Source organism: Globicephala melas, chromosome 9 (assembly GCF_963455315.2).
Source record: "Globicephala melas chromosome 9, mGloMel1.2, whole genome shotgun sequence".
Taxonomy (NCBI): Eukaryota; Metazoa; Chordata; class Mammalia; order Artiodactyla; family Delphinidae; genus Globicephala; species Globicephala melas.
In genome coordinates, this window is record NC_083322.1 from 43,857,412 (window position 1) to 43,882,387 (window position 24,976).

General features: G+C 37.6%; 1 protein-coding gene across 4 annotated transcripts in view; it reads right to left on the reverse strand.

Moving 5' to 3' along the window:
- Positions 1-24,976, reverse strand: part of AVL9 (AVL9 cell migration associated) — a 63,512-nt gene that overhangs the window by 15,547 nt on the left and 22,989 nt on the right. For all 4 annotated transcript variants that reach the window (XM_060305438.1, XM_060305440.1, XM_060305441.1 and 1 more), the window contains exons 4-10: positions 24,144-24,215; positions 21,122-21,211; positions 20,362-20,428; positions 19,156-19,196; positions 18,002-18,040; positions 13,803-13,872; positions 6,214-6,752 (exon numbers count right to left, since the gene is read on the reverse strand). In XM_060305438.1, coding sequence (XP_060161421.1) covers positions 6,214-6,752; positions 13,803-13,872; positions 18,002-18,040; positions 19,156-19,196; positions 20,362-20,428; positions 21,122-21,211; positions 24,144-24,215 — 918 coding nt within the window. The remainder of the gene's footprint in view (positions 1-6,213; positions 6,753-13,802; positions 13,873-18,001; positions 18,041-19,155; positions 19,197-20,361; positions 20,429-21,121; positions 21,212-24,143; positions 24,216-24,976) is intronic.

Sequence of the window (24,976 nt, forward strand, 5' to 3'; positions counted from 1 at the left end):
CAAGATAGATTTCCAACTAGTGGCACAATCTGCATGTGAAGGCAGGAGGGAGGACTTGCTGAAACCCTGAATTTGTTTCAATCAAGTCTGATGACAGTTTCATTCATTTATTTTTTATTCTCACCTTTTTTAAGAAACACTGACTATAGTTATCTGGATAGTGTCTTGTTTCCCTCATGAGACGAATTTCTCGGAGGGCAGGACACACCCCTTCTGCTACTGCAGGTCCTTCCATGCATCTACCATCTGCCTTGTACCTCACAGCTGGTTGTTATATACTTAACATGAAAGAAGACTTCCAAAAGTTGGAATATATGTCTAGAAACCTGGTTTTATTCTTCTTCTTGACAGTGTCTTCCTCTGCTCTATAAAACGCCAACTAATAGAAGCAGCAAAAATAAATCTATGTCTATGCATTAGACATACTGAGTATACAGTGCTTCTCAACCCACACCCTCTTGTGACTAAAGGTGGAAAGGACCCCTGGTCCTTAGGCCAAATCACTCAAACAGCTGGTGCAAGGCTCACAGGTCATGCTTTACTTTGTGTGCTATGTATTAAAAACAACAGGCTCCCCGCTCCCCAACTACCTGTTTCTAAACATAAATACTACAATACTGAATGCTCTTTCAAACTTGATATGGACCCCAGAATACCCTACTCCCCCAACTAGGCCTGAGAATCCTTCTTGATAAAGGCACCCTCAGAACTGCCAATTTTTACAAAGATTGATTTAATTGCTCATAGTATTGCATTTCATAATTGACTCTGTTAGAGAAGAAAAGTCTACCGTCAACAGTGGAATTCTTGGCTAAGTCTATAACAGCATGAAAACTAAGAATGTGTTTTTTTAAAAAAAATCAATAGTTCAAAGCTTTTTAAAAATATGAAAAAAAACTTCCCTAAAATATTATACATATATATATTCTTTGACCCAACATTTTACTTCTTGCAATTTACCCTACAGATAGACCTGTTCATGTGTGAGATTTGTAAAAAGTTATTTATTGCAGCATTGCTTATCATTGCAAAAGACAGGAACCCTAACTATTCATGAACAGGGCAATGAATAAATGTTCTTCTATATGATGGAACACACTGCAGCGAGTGATGAAGTTCATCTCCAAGGAATATTTTGCTTAAAAAAAAAAAAAAAGATATAGGTAAGGTTGGTTGCCCCTGGAGAGAGCAACTGAATAGCAGGGTATGGAATGAGAGAGACTTTTTATTATAGATGCTTTGGAACCTTTTGAATATTGAACCATGTGAAAGTATTACATATTTATAAAGTTATTTTAAATAGCAGATCAAAATGGCCTTAAAATTTTGCCATCATTACTTTTAATGATGGTCAATTTAGCCTAAATCTTTTAAAGGTCTTCAGTGTCTGGTGGCAGCAAGAGCCTGGGTACTTTCACATAGAGCAGCCTCTACAGCCAAACTCACCATGGCTTTCCACTTTTCTAGGATGCTTTAACTTCCACATTTGGAGCTGCAGTATATAATGGTTAAAAAAAAAAGAAAATTGAAGAGATATCTGCACACCTATGCTCACAGCCACACTACTCAAAATAGGCAAAAGGTAGAAGCAACCTATACGTCCATCGATGGATAAATGGATAAAGAAAATGTGGTATATACGTACAATGGAGTATTATTCAGCCTTGAGGAGGAGGAAATCCTATCATATGCTACAACATGGATGAACCTTGAGGACATTACGTTAACTGAAAGAGGACAGTCCCAAAAAGATAAATGCTGTATTATGATTCCACTTATGTAAGGTATTTTAAAGTAGTCAAGTTCATGGAAACAATGATGGGTGACAAGAGCTGGGGTGAGGGGAGAATGCGGAGTTGTGGTTTAAAGGTTATAGAGTTTCAGTTTTGCAAGATGAGAAAGTTCTAGACATCTGTAGTACAACCATGAGAATACACTTAACAACACCACTGAATTGTGCACTTAAAAATGGTAGAGATGGGCTTCCCTGGTGGCACAGTGGTTGAGAATCTGTCTGCTAATGCAGGGGACACAGGTCTGAGCCCTGGTCTGGGAAGATCCCACATGCCGCGGAGCAACTAGGCCCATGAACCACAACTTCTCAGCCTGCGCGTCTGGAGCCTGTGCTCCGCAACAGGAGAGGCCGCGATAGTGAGAGGCCCACACACCGCGATGAAGAGTGGCCCCCGCTTACCACAACTAGAGAAAGCCCTCACACAGAAACGAAGACACAACACAGCCAAAAATAAATAAATTAATTGATTAATTAAAAAAAATGGTACAGATGGGGCTTCCCTCGTGGCACAGTGGTTAAGAATCTGCCGGCCAATGCAGGGGACACAGGTTCGAGCCCTGGTCTGGGAAGATCCCACATGCCGCAAAGCAACTAAGCCCATGCACCACAACTACTAAAGCCTGAGCTCTAGAGCCTGTGAACCACAACTACTAGGCCCACGTGCCACAACTACTGAAGCCCGTGTCCCTAGAGCCCATGCTCCACAACAAGAGAAGCCACTGCAATGAGAAGCCCACACACCGCAACGAAGAGTAGCCCCCGCTCGCCGCAACTAGAGAAAGCCCACGCACAACAAAGACCCAATGCAGCCAAGAATAAAGAAAAAAATAAAAATAAATTTTTAAAAAATGGTAAAGATAAACCTTATGTTGTTTTTTTTTAAACCACAATTAAAACTAAAAAACAAATAACGTCAAAAAACACACCTCAGCTTGGTAAATCTGGCAAACCTGTTGTGAGCTGATCTGCTAGAGAGCTGCAAAAGCATAGTGCCTTCTCCATTGCGACTTGGGAAGGGCTACAATGCCATCAGGACCAACTGGCATTTTCTCATCTCTCCTCTGTTCAGGGATGATAAGCATGTTCATGAACTGGAAGCCTCCATACTGCAGGGATGTCAGTTCTCTACAAAATTTTATCTAGCGTTTAAAGGTAATCTCTCAAAATCTCAACCTCTGTGAGTGAGAACTTAAGTTGATCCTAAAATTAATGTGGAAATGCAAAGGGCTAAGAAACTCTTGAAGAACAATAGCAAGAGAGGAATCTCTGCCTGACTCAACATACATGGTAATTAACACAATGCAGGACTGACGCAGGGACAGATACACCAATGAAACAACAAAAAGCACAGAGACAGACTCCCTTTCTCAACCATACACAAAAATTAATTCCAGGTAGATAAAACCCAAAATGTGAAAGCCAAAACTACAAAGCTTTAAGTCCCATAAATCAGTGACAACAAGGGAAACAACCCAGAAGCTTTGAACAATTACTACACAAAGGGAAATCCAAATGGTTAAGAAGAACATGAAAAGATGCTCAACCTCAACAGTGACTACTGAAAAAAATTACAAACTAAGAGCCAGAAGATACTACCAGATTGGCTAAGTATTAGGAAGTTTGACAATAACAAGTGTTGGTAAGAATGTGAAACAATGGGAACTCTTAACCACTGCTATGGGAATGGAAACTGTCACAACCACTTTAGAAAACAGTTTGGAATTATTCTAGTAAAGCTAACATACCCATTCCCTGTAATCCAGTATTCCCACTTTTAGGTACTGAATCCTAAAGAAATGCTTGCACGTATACAGCCAAGATTTCCAAATAAGAATTTCATAGAAGCATTATTTGTAGTAGCCAGAAACTGAAAACAATGTAGATGTCCATCCACAGAATTCGTAAGCTACAGAAGAGCCGAAAACAGAAAACTACAGAGGAATAATAATACACGACTTCATGCAAAATTACGGATGAACTAAAAACAATGTTGAGAGGAAAAAAAAGAGTATAGTGACACTTAAATAAAACTAAAAAACATGCATCCATTACTTTTTAGCTAGTCACAAGTTATCTGTAGGTTCCCTAAATTTGAATATGATACCCTGTAAGCAAGCAAACCAAATATAAACTCAGAAGCAATACATAAAGCAGTTTAATACATATGGCAGAAAAAAATTTTGGTTTCCAACTACATATACTTTTAATTCTTTCATATATTTTTTTTTGCTAAAACAGTTGCAAACTGTGGGCTTCCCTGGTGGTGCAGTGGTTAAGAATCCTCCTGCCAATGCAGGGGACACAGGTTTGAGCCCTGGTCTGGGAAGATCCCACATGCCACAAAGCAACTAAGCCCATGTGCCACAACTACTGAGCCTGCACTCCAGAGCCCGTGAGCCACAACTACTGAGCCCATGCACCTAGAGCCCGTGCTCCTCAACAAGAGAAGCCACTGCAATGAGAAGCCCGCACACCACAACAAAGAGTAGCCCCCGTTCACCACAAATAAAGAAACCCCATGTGCGGCAACGAAGACCCAACACAGCCAAAAATAAATAAATAAATAATATATATATTTTTAAATATGCTTTTTAACGTAGTTCTTCTGTACAAGTATTTTTACTTGTACTCTCATCTTCAAGAGAAAAAAAGCCTAAAGGCAATTCACTTTTAAGTATATTCCATATTTGAAAGCTACTGACATGAAAGAATCAGCGATTGTATTTGAAACTGTGATTAAACAAGTTAGATTTGAATCATCACACAATAAAACATAAAACCAAAAAAAAAGTTTAATTTACCATAATGATGGTGGTAAGCCCATTATATATTCAGTACTGGTATAATGGACACAAAAAGAATATTCTGCCAAACAGTTTATTAACAGCACATGGAACACATTAACATTGCTTTAATTCAGCAACCTGGCAGACAAAAACAAAATCCCTCCCTCTTGATATCTCCACAGTGATAAAAATTAGAGTGGGTGGGTGAAGCAGCAAAGTAAGGGCTCCAAAAAGTACAGGCAGTCATGACACTCACATATGAATTCAGAAAACCCACAATTTGCGTCTATTGAGTATACTCAGTAGTTTGAGAGCCCTGAGTTTTCTCCCCAGGCTCCTGAATCCCAGTTTTAAGAAAATGTGCATTAGTTCAATCATGAAACCAATTAAGATAATTTCAGCATCCCCTAACAGGTCACAAAATGAACAAAGACAGCATTTTCTGTTAACTATTCAGCAACACTGACTTGGGGCAAGTACTTATTTGTAAAACTGAATACACCCAGAAAGAATTTATCATATAGTGGAAATACATGTTCAAGTCAATACTATCCAATATCTTTTACTTCAGGCATAAAGGAAGGTACTTAGGGAAATCATATAACTTTGCTCTAATTACTGGACAGATGTATCTGTCTTTCATGGTAGATTGCAAGACCATGGTTGCAAGAATTTAGAACCTAGTACAAGCCTAGCACATAGGAAGGCAATAAATACTTTTTGACTAAAAAATGAAACATACAGGAGACACTGGTTCGATTCCTGATCCGAGAAGATTCCACATAGCGTGGAACAACTAAGCCCATCTGCCACAACTACCGAAGGCCGCGCGCTTAGAGCCCATGCTCCGCAGCAAGAGAACCCACCGCAATGAGAAACCCACGCACCACAATGAAGAATAGCCCCTGCTCGCTGCAACTAGAGGAAGCCTGCGCACATTAGTGAAAACCCAATGCAGCCATAAATAAATAAATAAATTTTATTATTTTTTTTAAAAAAGGGATTTTTTTTCTTCTGCTCCATTTTGAAAACTAATTCATGAATGGCAATAAAATAAGGAGTTTCTCCTGAGTAGAATGAAAAATCAAAAGAACCCAAATGTCGCTTCCAGAACCCTAAAATATTCCTGAAATTAAGAAATGATACCCTAGGACATAAGATACTGGCTCAAAGATTCAATTAGATTTACTACGTTGTGTTTAAGTTAAATCATAAATGCATTTTGAATGTTTTTTCATAAAAAGATTAAAAAATACTTTTTAGGGCAAGTTAACCAAAACACTATATTATACCTATGAGGGGTACTAAAATTTACGTTAGCCATCTAAGCTTTTTTGTAGCTTTTGGAATTGTCGTATTTTAATATACATTCATTTAATGTAATCAAGACTGCCTCCTCCTCCACCAAAGATAAACCTGAATAATAAATAACCTGAACAGTGATTGGTGACCTCAAAATCCCCTGAATTAATTCTCTGTAGCCTTATACTATGGTCACAGATGCCAAAGCACTGTGTATTTTACAGTCAAAGAAAAATTTTCAGACTGAAAATGTGTTTAACACTAAAAGTTAAATTCTAAAAGGATTTTGTTATATCCTTAAGGGCCTTAATAAAGCATTTTAAACCTTACCTTTGTGAAGATGGCCAGGGGCATGCCATACTGGTCCTCTTCCAAACCAGAAATTATCCCTGGTATCAGGACTACCTGGCCTGTGTTAGCTTGAGGTTGTACAGTAATCGGAGGACTGTCTGAGGGCAAAGAGTCCTTTGGAAATGAGTTTGTCTGTTCTGATCCCACCTGTTCTCTTTCTTTCAAGGAGGAGTCCTCTAAGACACTAGGATCCAAGGTCTCCCAGTCACTTTCTGAAGACTCTGGAGATGGGCGAGAAGGAGGTTTCAAATATTGATTGCTGTCATTGGGTTCCTGTCCTTCACTGCTGTCATCATCTACCTGGAAAAAAGGCTCTTCAGTCTTCATGGCAGCATCTCTTCCATGGTTTCTCATCATGATTTTCTCAACAGTTTCCAAGTTGGTATTTGAAATGTCAGGAGCAGGCATAGAAATAAACTCATCTTCAGTGGGATTACTTTCTTGAAGCCCAACATCTTCAGACATACTCTTTCGGGGTCTATATTGAGAACTATCACTGAGACCATGTTCAATCATGCCTAAAACATACAATATTGGTGAACAGTTTGGCTCATAATAAGGTAAAGGAAAAACAAGAATTGTATATTCTCCTTTAAATAGTGGAACTCCCTTGAAGTAAGTCAGAAGAGACATACAAATATCGTATATTAACGTATATATGTGGAATCTAGAAAAATGGTACAGATGAACCGGTTTGCAAGTCAGAAGTAGAGACAGAGATGTAGACAACAAATGTATGGACACCAAGGGGGGAATGTGGGACGTGGGGGTGGGATGAATTGGAAGATTGGGATTGACATGTACACACTAATACGTACAAAGTAGATAACTAATAAGAACCTGCTGTATAAAAAAATGAAATAAAAATTAAAAAAATAAAAAAAACAAAAACAAACAAAAAAATTTAAAAAATACAATCAAAATAGTGGAACTCTCCTATAAAAATTTTAATAAGCTATGCTTGTACAAATTTCAATGAGAAAAAAGAGAACAGAGAGCAGAAGCAAAAAGAACTACAATCCTGCAGCCTGTGGAACAAAAACTACATTCACAGAAAGATAGACAAGATGAAAAGGCAGAGGACTATGTACCAGATGAAGGAACAAAATAAAACCCCAGAAAAACAACTACATGAAGTGGAGATAGGCAACTTTCCAGAAAAAGAATTCAGAATGATGATAGTGAAGATGATCCAGGACCTCGGAAAAACAATGGAGGCAAAGATCGAGAAGATGCAAGAAATGTTTAACAAAGACCTAGAAGAATTAAGGAGCAGACAGAGATAAACAATACAGTAACTGAAATGAAAAATACACTAGAAGGAATCAATAGTAGAATAACTGAGGCAGAAGAACGGATAAATGACCTGGAAGACAGAATGGTGGAATTCACTGCTGTAGAACAGAATAAAGAAAAAAGAATGAAAAGAAATGAAGACACTCTAAGAGACCTCTGGGACAACATTAAACGCAATAACATTCGCATAATAGGGGTCCCAGAAGGAGAAGAGAGAGAGAAAGGACCCGAAAAATTATTTGAAGAGATTATAGTCAAAAACTTCCCTAACATGGGAAAGGAAATAGCCACCCAAGTCCAGGAAGCGCAGAGAGTCCTAGGCAGGATAGACACAGGGAGAAACACACCGAGACACAGAGTAATCAAGTTGACAAAAATTAAAGACAAAGAAAAATTATTAAAAGCAACAAGGGAAAAACGACAAATAGCATACAAGGGAATTCATGAAACATTAACAGCCGATTTCTCAGCAGAAACTCTACAAGCCAGCAGGGAGTGGCACTACATATTTAAAGTGTTGAAAGGGAAGAACCTACAACCAAGACTACTCTACCTGGCAAGGATCTCATTCAGATTCAATGGAGAACTCAAAAGATTTACAGACAAGCAAAAGCTAAGAGAATTCAGCACCACCAAACCAGCTCTACAACAAACGCTAAAGGAACTTTGCTAAGTGGGAAACACAAGAGAAGAAAAGGACTTACAGAAACAAACCCAAAATAATTAAGAACACGGTCATAGGAACATACATATCGATAATTACCTTAAATGTGAATGGATTAAAAGCCCCAACCAAAAGACAAAGGCTTGCTGAATGGATAAAAAAACAAGACTCACATATATGATGTCTACAGGAGACCCACTTCAGACCTAGGGATACATACAGACTGAAAGTGAGGGGATGGAAAAAGATATTCCATGCCAATGGAAATCAAAAGAAAGCTGGAGTAGCAATACTCATATCAGATAAAATAGACTTTAAAATAAAGAATGTTACAAGAGACAAGGAAGGACACTACATGATGATCAAGGGATCAATCCAAGAAGAAGATATAACAATTATAAATATATATGCAACCAACCTAGGAGCACCTCAATACATAAGGCAACTGCTAACAGCTATAAAAGAGGAAATCGACAGTAACACAATAATAGTGGGGCACTTTAACACCTCACTTACACCAGTGGACAGATCAATCAGACAGAAAATTAATAAGGAAACACAACCTTTAAATGAAACAGTAGACCAGATAGATTTAATTGATATTTATAGGACATTCCATCCAAAAACAGGAGATTACACTTTCTTCTCAAGTGCGCATGGAACATTCTCCAGCATAGATCACATCTTGGGTCACAAATCAAGCCTCAGTAAAGTTAAGAAAATTGAAATCATATCAAGCATCTTTTCTGACCACAAGGCTATGAGAGCAGAAATCAATTACAGGGAAACAAACGTAAAAAACACAAACACATGGAGGCTAAACAATACGTTACTAAATAACCAAGAAATCACTGAAGAAATCAAAGAGGAAATCAAAAAATACCTAGAGACACATGACAATGAAAACACGACGATCCAAAACCCATGGGATGCAGCAAAAGCAGTTCTAAGAGGGAAGTTTATAGCTATACAATCCTACATCAAGAAACAAGAAACATCTCAAATAAACAATCTAACCTTACACCTAAAGGAACTAGAGAAAGAAGAATAAACAAAACCCAAAGTGAGCAGAAGGAAATAAATCATAAAGATCAGAGCAGAAATAAATGAAATAGAAACAAAGAAAACAATAGCAAAGATCAATAAATCTAAAAGCTGGTTCTTTGAGAAGATAAACAAAATTGATAAACCATTAGCCAGACTCATCAAGGAAAAGAGGGAGAGGACTCAGATCAATAAAATCAGAAATGAAAAAGGAGATGTTACAAGAGACACCGCGAAAGTGAACAGACCAATCACAAGTAATGAAATTGAAACTGTGATTAAAAATCTTCCAACTAACACAAGTCCAGGATCAGATGGCTTCACAGGTGAATTCTATCAAACATTTAGAGAAGAGCTAACACCCATGCTTCTCAAACTCTTCCAAAAAACTGCAGAGGGGGCTTCCCTGGTGGTGCAGTGGTTGAGAGTCCGCCTGCCTATGCAGGGGATGCGGGTTCGTTCCCCGGTCCGGGAGGATCCCACTTGCCGTGGAGCGGTTGGGCCCGTGAGCCATGGCCGCTGATCCTGCGCGTCCGGAGCCTGTGCTCCGCAACGGGAGAGGCCACAACAGTGAGAGGCCCACGTACCACCAAAAAAAAAAAAAAAAAAAATTACAGACCAGTATCACTGATGAATATAGATGCAGAAATCCTCAACAGAATACTAACAAACAGAACCTAACAACAAATTAAAAGGATGTTAAGTGACCAACACCCCCATGATTGAGTGGGATTTATCCCAGGGATGCAAGGATTCTTCAATATATGCAAATCAATCAATGTGATAAACCATATTAACAAGTTGAAGAATAAAAACCATATGATCATCTCAATAGATGCAGAAAAAGCTTTTGAAAAATTCAACACTGATTTATGACAAAAACTCTCCAGAAAGTGGGCAGAGAGGGAACCTACTTCAACATAATAAAGGCCATATACGACAAGCCCATAGCAAACATCATTCTCAATGGTGAAAAACTGAAAGCATTTCCTCTAAGATCAGGAACAAGACGAGGATGTCCAGTGTCGCCACTTATTCAACATAGTTTTGGAAGTCCCAGCCACGGCAATCAGAGAAGAAAAAGAAATAAAAGGAATACAAATTGGAAAAGAAGTAAAACTGTCACTGTTTGCAGATGACATGATACTATACATACAGAATCCTAAGGATGCCACCAGGAAACTACTAGAGCTAATCAATGAATTTGGTAAAGTTGCAGGATACAAAATTAATGCACAGAAATCTCTTGCATTCCTATACACTAATGATGAAAAATCTGAAAGAGAAATTAAGGAAACACTCCCATTTACCATTGCAACAAAAAGAACAAAATACCTAGGAATAAACCTACCTAATGAGACAAAAGACCTGTATGCAGCAAAGTATAAGACACTGATGAAAGAAATTAAAGATGATACAAACAGATGGAGAGATATACCATGTTCTTGGATAGGAAGAATCAGTAATGTGAAAATGACTATACTACCCAAAGCAATCTACAGATTCAGTGCAATCCTTATCAAACTACCAATGGCATTTTTCACAGAACTAGAACAAAAAATCTTAAAATTTGTATGGAGATACAAAAGACCCTGAATAGCCAAAGCAGTCTTGAGGGGAAAAAAACAGAGCTGGAGGAATCAGACTCCCTGACTTCAGACTGTACTACAAAGCTACAGTAATCAAGACAATATGGTACTGGCACATAAACAGAAATATAGATCAATGGAACAGGATAGAAAGCCCAGAGATAAATCCACGCACCTACAGTCAACTAATCTATGACAAACGAGGCAAGGATACACAATGGAGAAAAGACAGTCTCTTCAATAAGTGGTGCTGGGAAAACTGTACAGCTACATGTAAAAGAATGAAATTAGAACACTCCCTAACACCATATACAAAAATAAACTCAAAATGGATTAGAGACCTAAATGTAAGACTGGACACTGTAAAACTCAGAGGAAAACATAGGAAGAACACTCTTTGACATAAATCACAGCAAGATCTTTTTTTGATCCACTTCCTAGAGTAATGGAAATAAAAACAAAAATAAACAAATGGGACCTAATGAAACTTAAAAGCTTTTGCACAGCAAAGCAAACCACAAACAAGAGGAAAAGACAACACTCAGAATGGGAGAAAATATTTGCAAACAAATCAATGGACAAAGGATTAATCTCCAAAATATATAAATAAATAGCTCATGCAGCTCAATATTAAAAGTACGAACAACCCAATCCAAAAATGGGCAGAAGACCTAAATAGACATTTCTCCAAAGAAGACATACAGATGACCAAGAGGCACATGAAAAGCAGCTCAACATCACTAATTATTAGAGAAATGCAATGAGGTGTCACCTCACACCAGTTAGCATGGGCATCATCAGGAAAACTACAAACAACAAATGCTGGAGAGGGTGTGGAGAAAAGGGAACCCTCTTGCACTGTTGGTGGGACTGTAAATTGATACAGCCATTATGGAGAACAGTATGGAGGTTCCTTAAAAAATTAAAAATAGAATTACCATATGACCCAGCAATTCCACTCCTGGGCATATATCCAGAGAAAACCATAATTCAAAAAGACACATGCACCCCAATGTTCATTGCAGCACTATTTACAACAGCCAGGTCATGGAAGCAACCTAAATGCCCATCGACAGACGAATGGATAAAGAATATGTGGTACATATATACAATGGAATATTACTCAGCCATAAAAGGGAACGATACTGGGTCATTTGTAGAGACTTGTGTGGATCTAGACACTGTCATACAGAGTGAAGTAAGTCAGAAAGAGAAAAACAAATATTATATATTAACACATATATGTGGAACCTAGAAAGATGGTACAGATGAACCAGTTTCCTGGGCAGAAATAGAGACACAGATGTAGAGAACAAATGTATGGACACCAAGGGGGGAAAGCAGCGGGGGGTGGGGTGGTGTTGGTGTGATGAATTGGGAGATTGGGACTGACATGTATACACTGATGTGTATATAATTGATGTCTAATAATAACCTGCTTATAAAAAAATAAATTAAAAAAAAAAACGAGAGAGAAAAGAAAATGTCAGACAAAAGAGAAACCCATGGCCAAAGTGAAAATGTCAGGGAACTAGATCCCACATGCCACAGTTAATAGATTCCCTCATGTCGCTTCCCTGGTGGCACAGTGGTTAAGAATTTGCCTGCAAATGCAGGGGACACAGGTTCGAGCTCTGGTCCAGAAAGATCCCACATGCCATGGAGCAACTAAGCCCATGCGCCACAGCTACTGAGCCTGCACTCTAGAACCCGTGAGCCACAACTACTGAAGCCTGTGTACCTAGAGACTGTGCTCTGCAACAAGAGAATCCACCGCAATGAGAAGCCTGTGCACCACAACGAAGAGTAGCCCATGCTCGCCGCAACTAGGGAAAGCCCGTGCGCAGCAACGAAGACCCAACACAGACAAAAATAAAATAAATTTTTTAAAAATTAATTAATTAATTAAAAAAAAGATTACCCCATGTCTCAACTAAAAGATCCCATGTGCCGCAACGAAGATCCAACGTGCTGCAACTAAGACCCAGTGCAGCCAAATAAGTAAATAAATATTTTTTTAAAAAATAAAAATAAATAAACTTCTGGAGAAAAACAAAAAATAGAATGGTAACCCTAACCACTTTTTCCTTGAAAATTTTTATCATTCAAAGGTTCATGGACAAAAAAAAAAAAGGTTCATGGACTTCCCTGGTGGAGCAGTGGTTAAGAATCCGCCTACCAATGCAGGGCACATGGAGTTGAGCTCTGGTCAAGGAAGATCCCACATGCAGTGGAGCAACTAAGCCCATGTGCCACAACTACTGAGCCTGCACTCTAGAGCCTGCGAGCCACAACTACTGAGCCCATGTGCCACAACTATGAAGCCCGCGTGCCTAGAGCCCATGGTCTGTAATAAGAGAAGCCACTGGAATGAGAAGCCCGCGCACTACAACGAAGAATAACCCCCGCTCACTACAACGAAGAATAACCCCCGCTCACCACAACTACAGAAAGCCCGCGGGTAGCAACGAAGACCCGATGCAGCCAAAAATAAATAAGTATACATACTAATATGTATAAAATAGATAACTAATAAGAACCTGCTGTATAAAAAATAAAATAAAATTCAAAAAAATAAAAATAAATAAATATTAAAAAAAACAAAGTCCAGGACAGGGCTTCCTTGGTGGTACAATGGTTAAGAATCCGCCTGCTAATGCAGGGGACACGGGTTCAAGCCCTGGTCCAGAAAGATCCACCATGCCGCTGAGCAACTAAGCCCGGCACCACAACTACTGAGCCCATGTGCCACAACTACTGAAGCTCGCACACCTAGAGCCGTGCTCTGCAACAAGAGAAGCCACCACAATAAGCCCACACACCGCAATGAAGAGTAGTCCCCACTCTCCGCAACTAAGGAAAGCTCGCGCGCAGCAACAAGGACCCAATGCAGCCAAAAATAAATAAATTAATTTTTTTAAAAAAGGTCCAGGACAAATTATAAAAAGGAAGAGTAGAAACCGCTACGCTCTTACCTGGAAAAAGGGATAACACTGTCATCAGGGCACCCACCAATTTATTCACTGGAGAAATATAAAAGAGAACCTGAAATGGAGTCAATCAAAATTAAATCAGAAAATCCATGAGTCCACAATGATACTTTAAAACAAGAAAAAAGAAAAGAAGGGAGAAGGGAAAACTCTTCTTTACAAAAGTGTAACAGCTAAAACATACAGAATTTATGATAGAATCAGAAAATCACCAAGCATCTATCATGGTTCAGGTAAAAATTACCAATGGATGCTAAAACTATTGTGAAAGGTTGTTGGGCAACAGGATATCCACATATCTTCAAATTTATCAACCCACAGTTTACCTATTAATTGCAAAGAGAAAAAACAAGTACCTAATTTAAAGAAACCTGGCAACCACCACCTGAATCAGATCATCAAATTTCACATTGCCAATAATAATACAAACAGTTATGGGGCTCCTGATGTGATGCCCCGAGAAGGACACACCACCACCTGTATTCTTGCCAAAAAAATTTAATCTGAAACTAGTGACAACAATCAGACAAATCTAATATTATAATGCAACTAATCTGGATTCTTAAAAAAAAAAAAATTAAAAGGTCAATGTCATAAAAACAAAGAGAAACAAAAAAAGAGCGAGGTGGTGGCACTGTTTGAGATTAAAGAAAGCTAACAATGCAATAAATGATCCTTGGTCTCCAGATTAAGAAAAGCAACCAGCTTATAGGACATTATTATGACATCTGGGGAAATGTGAAAATGGACTGTACATTAGATAGCATTTATTATATCAATGTTAAATTTCTAGAATGTGAAAATGATATTTTGTCTGTGGGAATGTACCCTTATTCTTAAGAAATATATCCAGGGAGTGTTAGGAATCGGGCTGCACAGCAGGAGGTGAGCGAGGAAAGCTTCATATGCCACTCCCCATCGCTCGCATTACTGCCTGAACCATCCCCCCTGCCCCGCCTCCGATCCATGGAAATACCGTCTTCTGTGAAACTGGTCCCTGGTGCCAAAAAGGCTGGGGACTGCTGTCCTAAAGTATTTAGGGATGAAGTACCATGGTGTCTACAAATTACTTTAAAATTATTATGATTCAGGGAGAAAAATGAACACATATAAAACAATGTAATGCAAAAGCAAAATGTTAACAACTCATAAACACAGATGAAGGGTATAAAAGTGTTCATTATATATTACTCTATCAACTTTCCTGTAGGTTTGACATTTTTCAGAATAAAAATTGACAAAAATTAATCCGGAACAGGGTTCAGTTAGATAGTGCACTAAAACTAATGCTGGTGATAATTAAATTAGAGGGAAAAAACAAGCATGTAGTTGCTCAGGTGAGAGTTTTTTCTTTTTTTAAACCATTAAATCATTTAGTGGCACTAAGTGATATCCAGTAAAGCGTAACATCCATCATCTCCTGTGCTCTCCTTACACATTGCTTATTTGAATGCTTTGCAAGTACAGAGAAACCAAGACTGCATTAAAAGATGTCCTTACTTTATTAAATCAATATAAAAAGTGTGTACCTGTGATTTGCCACATTAAATAAAGTCTACTTGATCATAAGTGCCACTGCATGTGGCTAGGCTAAATATTATTTTGCAAAATTTTGTTTCAGATACATGTATCCACATGTGCTCTAAGTTTCAATGAAAAACATTTTTTATTATGGGTTGCAATAAAAAGCTTGAAACCTACAACTCAACAACAAAAAAAACAAACCTGATTAAAAATGGGCAAAGGACTTGGATACACATTTCTATAAGGAAGATATGCAAGTGGCCAAAAAGCACATGAAAAGGTGCTCAACATAACTAATCATTAGGAAAATGCAAATCAAACCCAGGAGATATCACCTCATACCTATTAGGGACGGCTACTATCAAAAAACCTGAAAATAACCAGTGTTGGAGAGGATGAGAATAAATCGGAACACTTATGCGCTGTTATTAGGAATGTAAAGTGATTTAGCTACTGTGGAAAAGATGGCAGTTCCTCAAAAAATTAAAAATAGAACTACCATGTGATCCAGCAATACCACTTCTGGGTATACACTCCAAAAAACTGAAAGCAAGGTCTTGAAGAGACATACATAGACCCATGTTCACAGCAGCATTATTCATGACAGCCAAAATGTGGTATGTACATACATGGAATATTATTCATCCTTAAAAAGGGAGGAAATTCGGACATCTGTTGTACATGGATGAACCTTGAGGACACTATGCTAAGTGAAATAAGCCAGTCACAAAAACAAACACTTATGATTTCATTTATATGAGGAACCTAGAGTAGCCCAATTCATAGAGACAGAAAGTAGAAGGGTGGTTGCCAGCAGGTGGGAGAAAGGGAGAACGAGGAGTTAGTGTTTAATGGCTACAGAGTTTCAGTTTTGCACAATGAAAGAGTTTTAAAGATGGATGATAATAGTACAACAACAGGAACATACTTAACACCATGAAACTGTACACTTAAAAATAGTTAAGGTGGTTAATTATATGTTATGTGTATTTTACAAGTATAAACTATTTTGAAAGGTTGAAACACTGTACTAGTACATGTTAGTTTCATTCACTTTTTAAAAATTTACTTTTTTTCTGTTTGAAGAAAGAATACATATTCATCCAGAAAGCTAGAATACAGAAAAGTGTATTTCCTTCTTAAAAATATAGCCAATATTCTCACCACACTGTTGCTGTCTTTCCTCCTACTCTTTTCAATTAATATATATTTAATTATAAAATTGGAATCATGGGCTTGATATGTAGCTGGGCAAACTTTTTTCACTTAACATGCCATGAAACACCTTTACAACAATAAAAAAAAACCCACCCAGAATCTTTTTTGTTGTTTGGAAATTATATACAAAATAAATCAATACTTACTTAGTCACTGATAATTCATTATTAAAAATGACTGAAAGAATCTCTTAGATAGAGCTTTGCATCAACTAAGATTAATTCTGGAAATTAAACCTCTAAGAGAACAATTACTGGGCCAAACGGATAAACATTTTTATGGAAACAAAATATACTGGATATTGTGAATGGCTGACTCTCCAATATCCATTCCACCCTACTTTACTGAGCACAGTAATACAGTGTATACAACTGGCCACAGATCCAGGGATGGCTCCTGATTACTCTAAACCAGAGGTCAGCAAACTTCTCTATAGAGGGTCAGATAGTAAGCATTTTTCATTTGTGGGCCATTTGGTCTCTGTCCCAACTACTCAACTCTTCCACTGTAATGCAAAAGCAGCCATAAACAATAAGGAAAAGAATGGCTGTAACTATGTTCCAATAAAACTTTATTTACAATAGGTGGTAGACCAGATTTGGCCCTGGGGCCTAGTGTGTAGACTCTTGGTCTAAAATCCCTCATCTAAATCTTTGATCTAAAATCATTGCAATCCCATCCCTTTGTACTAGAGAGTGGTCTGGAACCCAGGTTTAAGCCAATCAGTACAGGCGTTTCTTTGGCACCAATTATTGGTTCTGGGTAGGCACATGGCCTCATAGGCCCAAAGGAATTGACAGGAAGAATCCTTATTAAATGGTGTGCGAAGAGGTATTATCTCTGCCACCAGTTATAGCTAAGGAAGCACATAGTTCAATTACTGTTGGCAGTTATCCTACACTACAAGGGAAGTTAGGCTCAAGATAAAGCAAGCACTGTGGACCACAGAACAAAGAGATGGAAAAAATCTAGGTATTTAAATACATTGTCAAACCATTCAGTCAATCCACTCTGAAGTCTGAAGCGAGCCAATACATTTCCTTATTTTTTAAGTCAATTTAAATTGAGTTTTCGGGACTTCCTTGGTGGACCAGTGGTTAAGACTCTGTGCTTCCACTCTAGGGGGTATGGGTTTGATCCCTGGTAGGGTAACTAAGATCCCTCATGTCGCATGGCACGGCATGGCAATCAATCAATCCATCAAGAGAACTTTCTGTTATCTATAGTCAAAACCATTCTGATAACTGAATACTATCAAATTGCCCCCAGAAGAGACTGCATGAATTTACACTTCTATAGTAGTGGACAAAAATATGTGCTTTAGCCCACTGTACTTTTATGGCCAAAAAAGTCTTAATTTATACTTTACCATTAGTTTCAATTTTATATAGTATTTAAGAAATGTCAATAAATATTAAATATTCTAAACATTCAAATCTCACCTTCTTTTCAAGAAGAATTAGTTTAAACAGGATTAGGACCTGAAGAAAGAAAAAAAAACTATCAAAATAAGAAACTCAAGCCTATTTTTCATTTGCCTTTGCCTCTCCTCAAACATAACCATGTATCACTGAATCAATAATATTAAATAATTCTAGAGCTTTAAACACTACATTGAAAATTATGAACTTATACTGAGAAATTCCTGTGTCCTCTAAAAATGTGAATACCACTTAAATTGCTATCAAATTGCACTTTTTGGAATAAGTTGCGCCATTTTTGCTTGAAATATCTGCAAGCTCTTTAAAGTTAAGGTACTATTCATTTACTTCTGGATGTCCAGGGCATTCACAGAGCAGATACTCATTACAGCTGTTAAGTGAATGATCAATGTGTGTATGTCCCAGTCAACAGACGCCTTAAGAATAAAGATCAAAAGATATAAGTATAGATATTTTACTGGAAAATGTTTCACTCTCAGGGCAACATATAAAATACTCTGCAAGATAAAAACATGTTTCTTTTAGATGTGGTATACATATACAATGGAATACTACTCAGCCATAAAAAAGAATGAAATAATGCCATTTGCAGCAACATGGATGGACCTAGAGATTATCATACTAAGTGAAGTAAGTCAGAAAGAGAAAGACAAACGCTATAGATATCACTTATATGTGGAATCTAAAATATGACATAAATGAACTTATCTATGAAAGACTCACAGACATAGAGAACAGACTTGTGGTTGCCACGTGTGTGTGTGGGAAGAGTGAATTGGGAGTCTGGGATTGGTAGATGCAAGCTATTACATAGAGAATGGATAAACAACAAGGTCCTATAGCACAGGGAACGATACTCAACATCCTGTCAAAAAAAGAAGTTTTTTTCCACTCTGATTTCATGATATCCAAAATTACAAAAACCATAGAAAAAAGTATCCTATCCTGCACAGAAATAAATGACACTATTTGTATACTTTTAGAAATTTCTACCATATAAGCACTACGAACACTTTCAACTTTGTATCACTACGACAGCTGTCTCAGGAAAACTAAAACACAGTTATGCCACGCTCTGCATTAGACCATGCAGCTTGTGGAATTTGCCCAGTTAAGTAATTTTAGTACGTCATAAATTAAATAACATATCATACCTTGTGTCGAAAATGAAGCACAAGATCTCGAGGAGATAGACCTATAATGTTAAAAAAAAAAAAAAAAGCTAATCTATGACTACCAACTACTGTTTTTGTCAAAGAAAGTTTTAACCTCCTCAAAAGAAAGGCAGGTAAAAGTAGGAATATGCAAATATTTAAATATTTATGTAATATCTCATGCACACACATAATCAGAATTTATCAAATACTGTTAACAGTCAAACAGCACTGCGATAGAACTTTGCAATAATGAAAATGTTCTAAATCTTCACTGTTCAATAGAGTAGCCATATGTGGTCACTGAGCACTTGAAATATGGCAAGTGTGACTAACAAACTGATTTTTAAATTTTATTTAATTTCTATTAATTCTAATCTAAATGTTAACAGTCACATGTGGCTAGTGGCTCGTGTTGTGGTCATGCAGCTCTAACACCTCCCCATTTTCCAGCCATCTTACAAATTACCCAAGTTTAGAAACTATGAAGCTTGTACTACTGTGGCAGTCAATCATTTAAACATGGTTTTTGGTCACTACACCCCATAGGCTACTATTTCTGAATCACAATCTTCTCTGATCATCTGCCATAAGACAAGATAAATTAATTTAGAGAAAAACATATTCTCAGAATAGGAGCTTTGTAACCAGCTTACATTACACACAGGATTGCAAAAGTGAAGTTCCAGGGTTTGGCTACATCATGCTAAAATGGGAATTGAGCAAGCGTAAATCACTATGTGATCAACAATTTTTTTAAAACATGAAAAGGACATTTATTGAGTGCCTAACACACAAATGAATGTTCTGGGTTGTCAAAATAGCATAAAACCCTCAACTTGAAAAATCTTAGAATAGAAAAGAGCTAATAAGCAGATTTCTCTCTCTTGCTCTCCCTCTGTGTTATGACAGGGAACTGACCTGGTCAGCATTAACGTAAGGAAAACAAACTTCCATTATTACTCTGAAAAGCAGAAATTTTCCTTATACAATTAATAGTTGTAAATTTTGATACAAGTATGTTACAACCCTTCTTAATGCAAATACTGTCTCAGAAGATATTTAAGGAAGCAGCAGCATCAAATGTTGGAGAATTTAGATCCCATATAGAAACGTAATGCTTATCATGAAGTTTTACATGCAACTCAGCATGCCAAACAAAAAGAAACGAGGGCATTTCTTCTGACTTGTAAAAAAGTGACTTACCAAGATATACCTGGGATCCTTCTAATGAAGTTCCTCCCAGGGAACTATTCATATGTTCATAGAGCTCCTATAAAATAAAAATTCAGTTTAGAACACTTTACTATCATTTTAGACACTGAATTAGAAATAGGATGACCAAGGGAAAATTGGTTCTTTAACTGAGGCAATTTTGTCTCTCTGAAACTTGCCAGTTTCCAGCAATCCTTCCTTCTCTTCCTCTACATATCAGAGCTTGATTCATTTCCATGGTGGTACGGATTCCTAGGATAAATTTCCTCTACTTCCTTGCTAAATAACTAACTGTCCTACTCTCACTAGAATCCAGGAGAGATCCATGTTCTATACATCCATGGCAGCCTCAAGAAAAACATATTATCCATCTTCAGTAAAGTAGGAATGTGGTTTTTCTGTGCTTTTTAGTATGGGAGTTAGGATCCAGAAATGTGATATATAAACATACTGCTCAGTGTATTAATAACATAACAAATGTAGAGAAGAAATGCCATAGCGAAAGGGCTATTATCCATTAACAGAAACATTTATGTCAGTCAACTGTCAATCATTATTTTCTAATAAAAGATGGCTTCATTAAGTTTAATAAGTATGAACTGTACATTTTGGGATGATCATTGGCTCTTCAATATTATTTTCAAACAAGAATGTCCTTCTTAAGCTAATAAATGATTAGCTCACACTATTAAAAATCTACTTGATTCATCAATCTGTCTTCACACACATCTATGGGGGGGGATAAAGTTACCTTTAGAATGGAAATTTGGGAAAAATCCTTCTCTTCAAAATATGCATGCGTAATGAGTTGAAGTTTTGCTTGAAGTAAGCCATAGAGAGGCTCAAAGAAAAAGAGAAATTACCATTAGTTTGATAATAGTAAAAAAAACAAACACCCCACGACTTTTTAACTTGAAAAGACTGAGAAGGAAAAAGTTACTGACAACTTTAGTATCTTATTATTCACAGCTGAACGTTAAGTCACTGTTCTAGCTCCTGGACTGCAGCTGCAAAGTGCCTGACCCACTCAGAGCACCGGGGTTGAGAGTGAGCACAGACCTCCTGGGTCTTGCTGCAGTCACTCAGCTGCGTAACTCTGGGCACTTAACCTCTCCATGTCTGCTGACTGATGTGAACATGAGTATATGAAAAGACAGTACATCTTCTGGGGCTTTCTCATCTTAAATAACACAGGTAAAAGCACTTTCTAGAGTATCTGGCATATAGAAAGCACTTAAATGCTAGCCATCATTATCATAAAATTTAAAACATATCGTAATCCTGCACACTGTTCTGCTAGCTTGTAGTAACGTTTAATCATCCTTATAGCACTAATTCTTATATTCAGTTGAACATTCATGATTAAATTTAATTTCATTTCCCCTTTTTTTGCCCTCTATAGAGGCTTAAAACAACTAGTCTGTGTCCTTTATAATATCCTATATCATATTCTTTTGTATATCCGAAAAAAGTTACTCCTTAATTCTTATTTCTCTATTTAAAACCTTCTTCCTACCATTTCCATCCTTTTATGTTCTGTTCTAGATGTTTTCTGGTTTCTGTGTCCTTTTTAGGATGCAGAGACTAATGTTGAATATATACTCTAATTAGTTAAAACAAGTAATAGTGGAATAGTTTTCTCCCCCAATATCCCGGTTAATATATCATTATTTCTATCTAAATATATTTTTATATATAGACTAAAATGCACTATGAACCACCAAACATTTTTGTGTGAGCTGGCTCTATCTGTCTGATAAAACTGGCTTTTCACCCCAATTTTATCACATAGCAGTTACATGTTCATGAGAGTTAGACATTTTTTCTCTGAGATATATCTTTATTTGTGAAATGAGAACAATAAATACTTAGATCTCTCTTCTTACGAGGATTAAAATGACAACTATATCTAAAAAGTGCCTGGTATAGAATACTTGACATATAGGCACTTGATAAGTGGCACTTGTTATTATTATTACTGTTCTTTGAAGAATTATTCAGGAAGCCTTTCAACATGTTGTGTTTATTCAATATCCAGCACTCCTATACTTTGGTCATCTGGTCCAGCATTAAAAACAATAATTCACTGATGTATATTTTTTCAGGCTACCCTTCTAGAAACTGTGTACAGGAATCAGATTAGCAATTTACCAATTTTCTGATATTGAAGTCTTTTATAACCATTCCTTTCCTAGGAGACTATTCTTGCCCTATATTTAAAATTACTTGGGACTTCCCTGGTGGCGCAGTGGTTAAGAATCCGCCCCCCTATGCAGGGGACATGGGTTCAAGCCCTGGTCTGGGAAGATCCCATATGCCGCAGAGCAACTAAGCCCACGCACACAACTACTGAGCCTGTGCTCTAGAGCCCGCAAGCCACAACTACTGAGCCCGCGCGCCTAGAGCCTGTGCTCTGCAACAAGAGAAGCCACTGCAATGAGACGCCCGTGAACCGCAAGGAAGAGCTGCCCCCGCTTGCTGCTCTAGAGAAAGCCCGCGTGCAGCAAAGAAGACCCAATGCAGCCAAAAAACAAACAAAAAATTACTCTCTTGGAACAAATATCCTGATCCTCAAAATCTTATTAGTAAGGTCCATAGTACTAAATTATTCTCACTCAGGTTTTTTTTTAAAGCTTAGTACTAAGCAAGCTACATTTAAATTGTCTGTGAATATAAGAAACTGGAACAACTGCAGAAGAAATAATTAAATAAAACCATAGTTTTTTTGGTGACTAGGCTAATGAAATATTCTGTTTTGCGTTAGGTTAACTGCAGAAACATTTGTACTCAGTAATCATATAGATCTAAGATAATTAATATGATAGATATCTAGATATTTTTTCCCACAAACAGAAGTGGGGGGACTATATTTTACATGTAGAACTAGGCATCTGGTGTTACTGGTAAAGGTGTTATTAACCCATTAATAATACAAATGGGACATCACAAATGATTTAATAGAGACAGCTATGAAAAATAAGAAATGCTATATATTTTCTTTTGAAAACTAAAAAGTTAAAATGATTATAAACTTGCATCTGATCAACCTGTACAGAGAAGAAACAATTTTAAAGTGTTGTTATAGTACAATTCATTATGTCATTTCCTTTCCTCAAACATTTTCAGTTTTTTGTGTTTTTTTTTTGCGGTATGCAGGCCTCTCACTGTTGTGGCCTCTCTGGTTGCGGAGCACAGGCTCCGCAGGCGCAGGCTCAGCGGCCATGGCTCACGGGCCCAGCCGCTCCACGGCATGTGGGATCTTCCCGGACCGGGGCATGAACCCGTGTCCCCTGCCTCGGCAGGCGGACTCTCAACCACTGCGCCACCAGGGAAGCCCACACATTTTCAGTTTTTAAAGAGCAAGCTAGGGATACAATTTTTCACTGCAAAGAGCCATGCACTTTTGTATCATCAATAAAATCTGAGTAATTATGATACTTTGAATTTTAGTAAAATATTACTTATCTACAGTCTCGAGAACAAAACAAAGCTGGATAAATTAAATATATCAGATGCCTCATTTTGCTCACGTATCAACCTCCTTCCCCAAAACTGATCTATTAGATTTCCTCCCTCTTAAGTAGTTTTGGGCAGAGGGGAAATGAGAGTGAACCTGCTGAAAGGCAAAGAGGAGATGCAAGAGCATCAACAATAAGCCTCTAATTTTAATATATCACTGTTTTCATAAACCTCTCCTCATTCTAATAATGCTTTATCATCAAATAAAAAGCTGCCATGAGTGTTTAACATTAACAGGTTACTTGGTCTCTTACCAGCTTGCTTAGAACACAGACACTTTTCTGAACGGTCTCTCTGGTGATATCTGCTTGCCGTACCTTCAATGCCTATTATAAACAAATAGTCATTATTAAAAACATTTCATGGACATATTTAAAAATAATTATTTTTCAATATAACACAGCAATCAGAAAAAGTATCTTACACTTAATTAAAAGCACTTATTGAGAATCTCAATTTATTGAATGAATAAGTGTCAGCCAGAGCACTCTGCCAGAATCTGGCGGGCAATGGGAACATAACAGTGAGAGACAATCTCTACTCTCAGGGAATTCAGTCTGGAGGAGATTACTTGATGTGTAAATTGCCACATCCATAATGCAAATCAGTCATCCCTGGTTCTGGTTTTAAAATGGACACCCCTTTCGGAGATTAATGTTTCTGATGAGAAAGGGACAGTTTAACAGCTTGTTTCTCCAGAGATGCAAGAATTGTCAGCAGTTTTGTTAAGCTGGTTATTCTACGTTACTGGAGTCTACCCTGGCACACCTGTATTGTATTGTAGCCCAGCCCTGAGCCGTAACTCAAGCCTTGGTGATTCTGAAGATGACTACATGAGATATCTGCAGTTCTCTGCAAGTAGGAAACAGGACTTGATCAACCTCAGGTAAGGCTGTGAGGGCAGTAAGAATGACTCTTCCCCCCCAGTGTACTGCCTGACGTCTCCTTGGATCTGTCCTGAGGACCATGGGGTCTCAGTGTCTTCAACTGCCTGAAGACTGATGATTCGTCATTAGATTACATCAAGAGTAGAGCCTTTCCTCAATCTGTTTCTACCTCTTTACCTTGATTGGATTCATCCATCGGG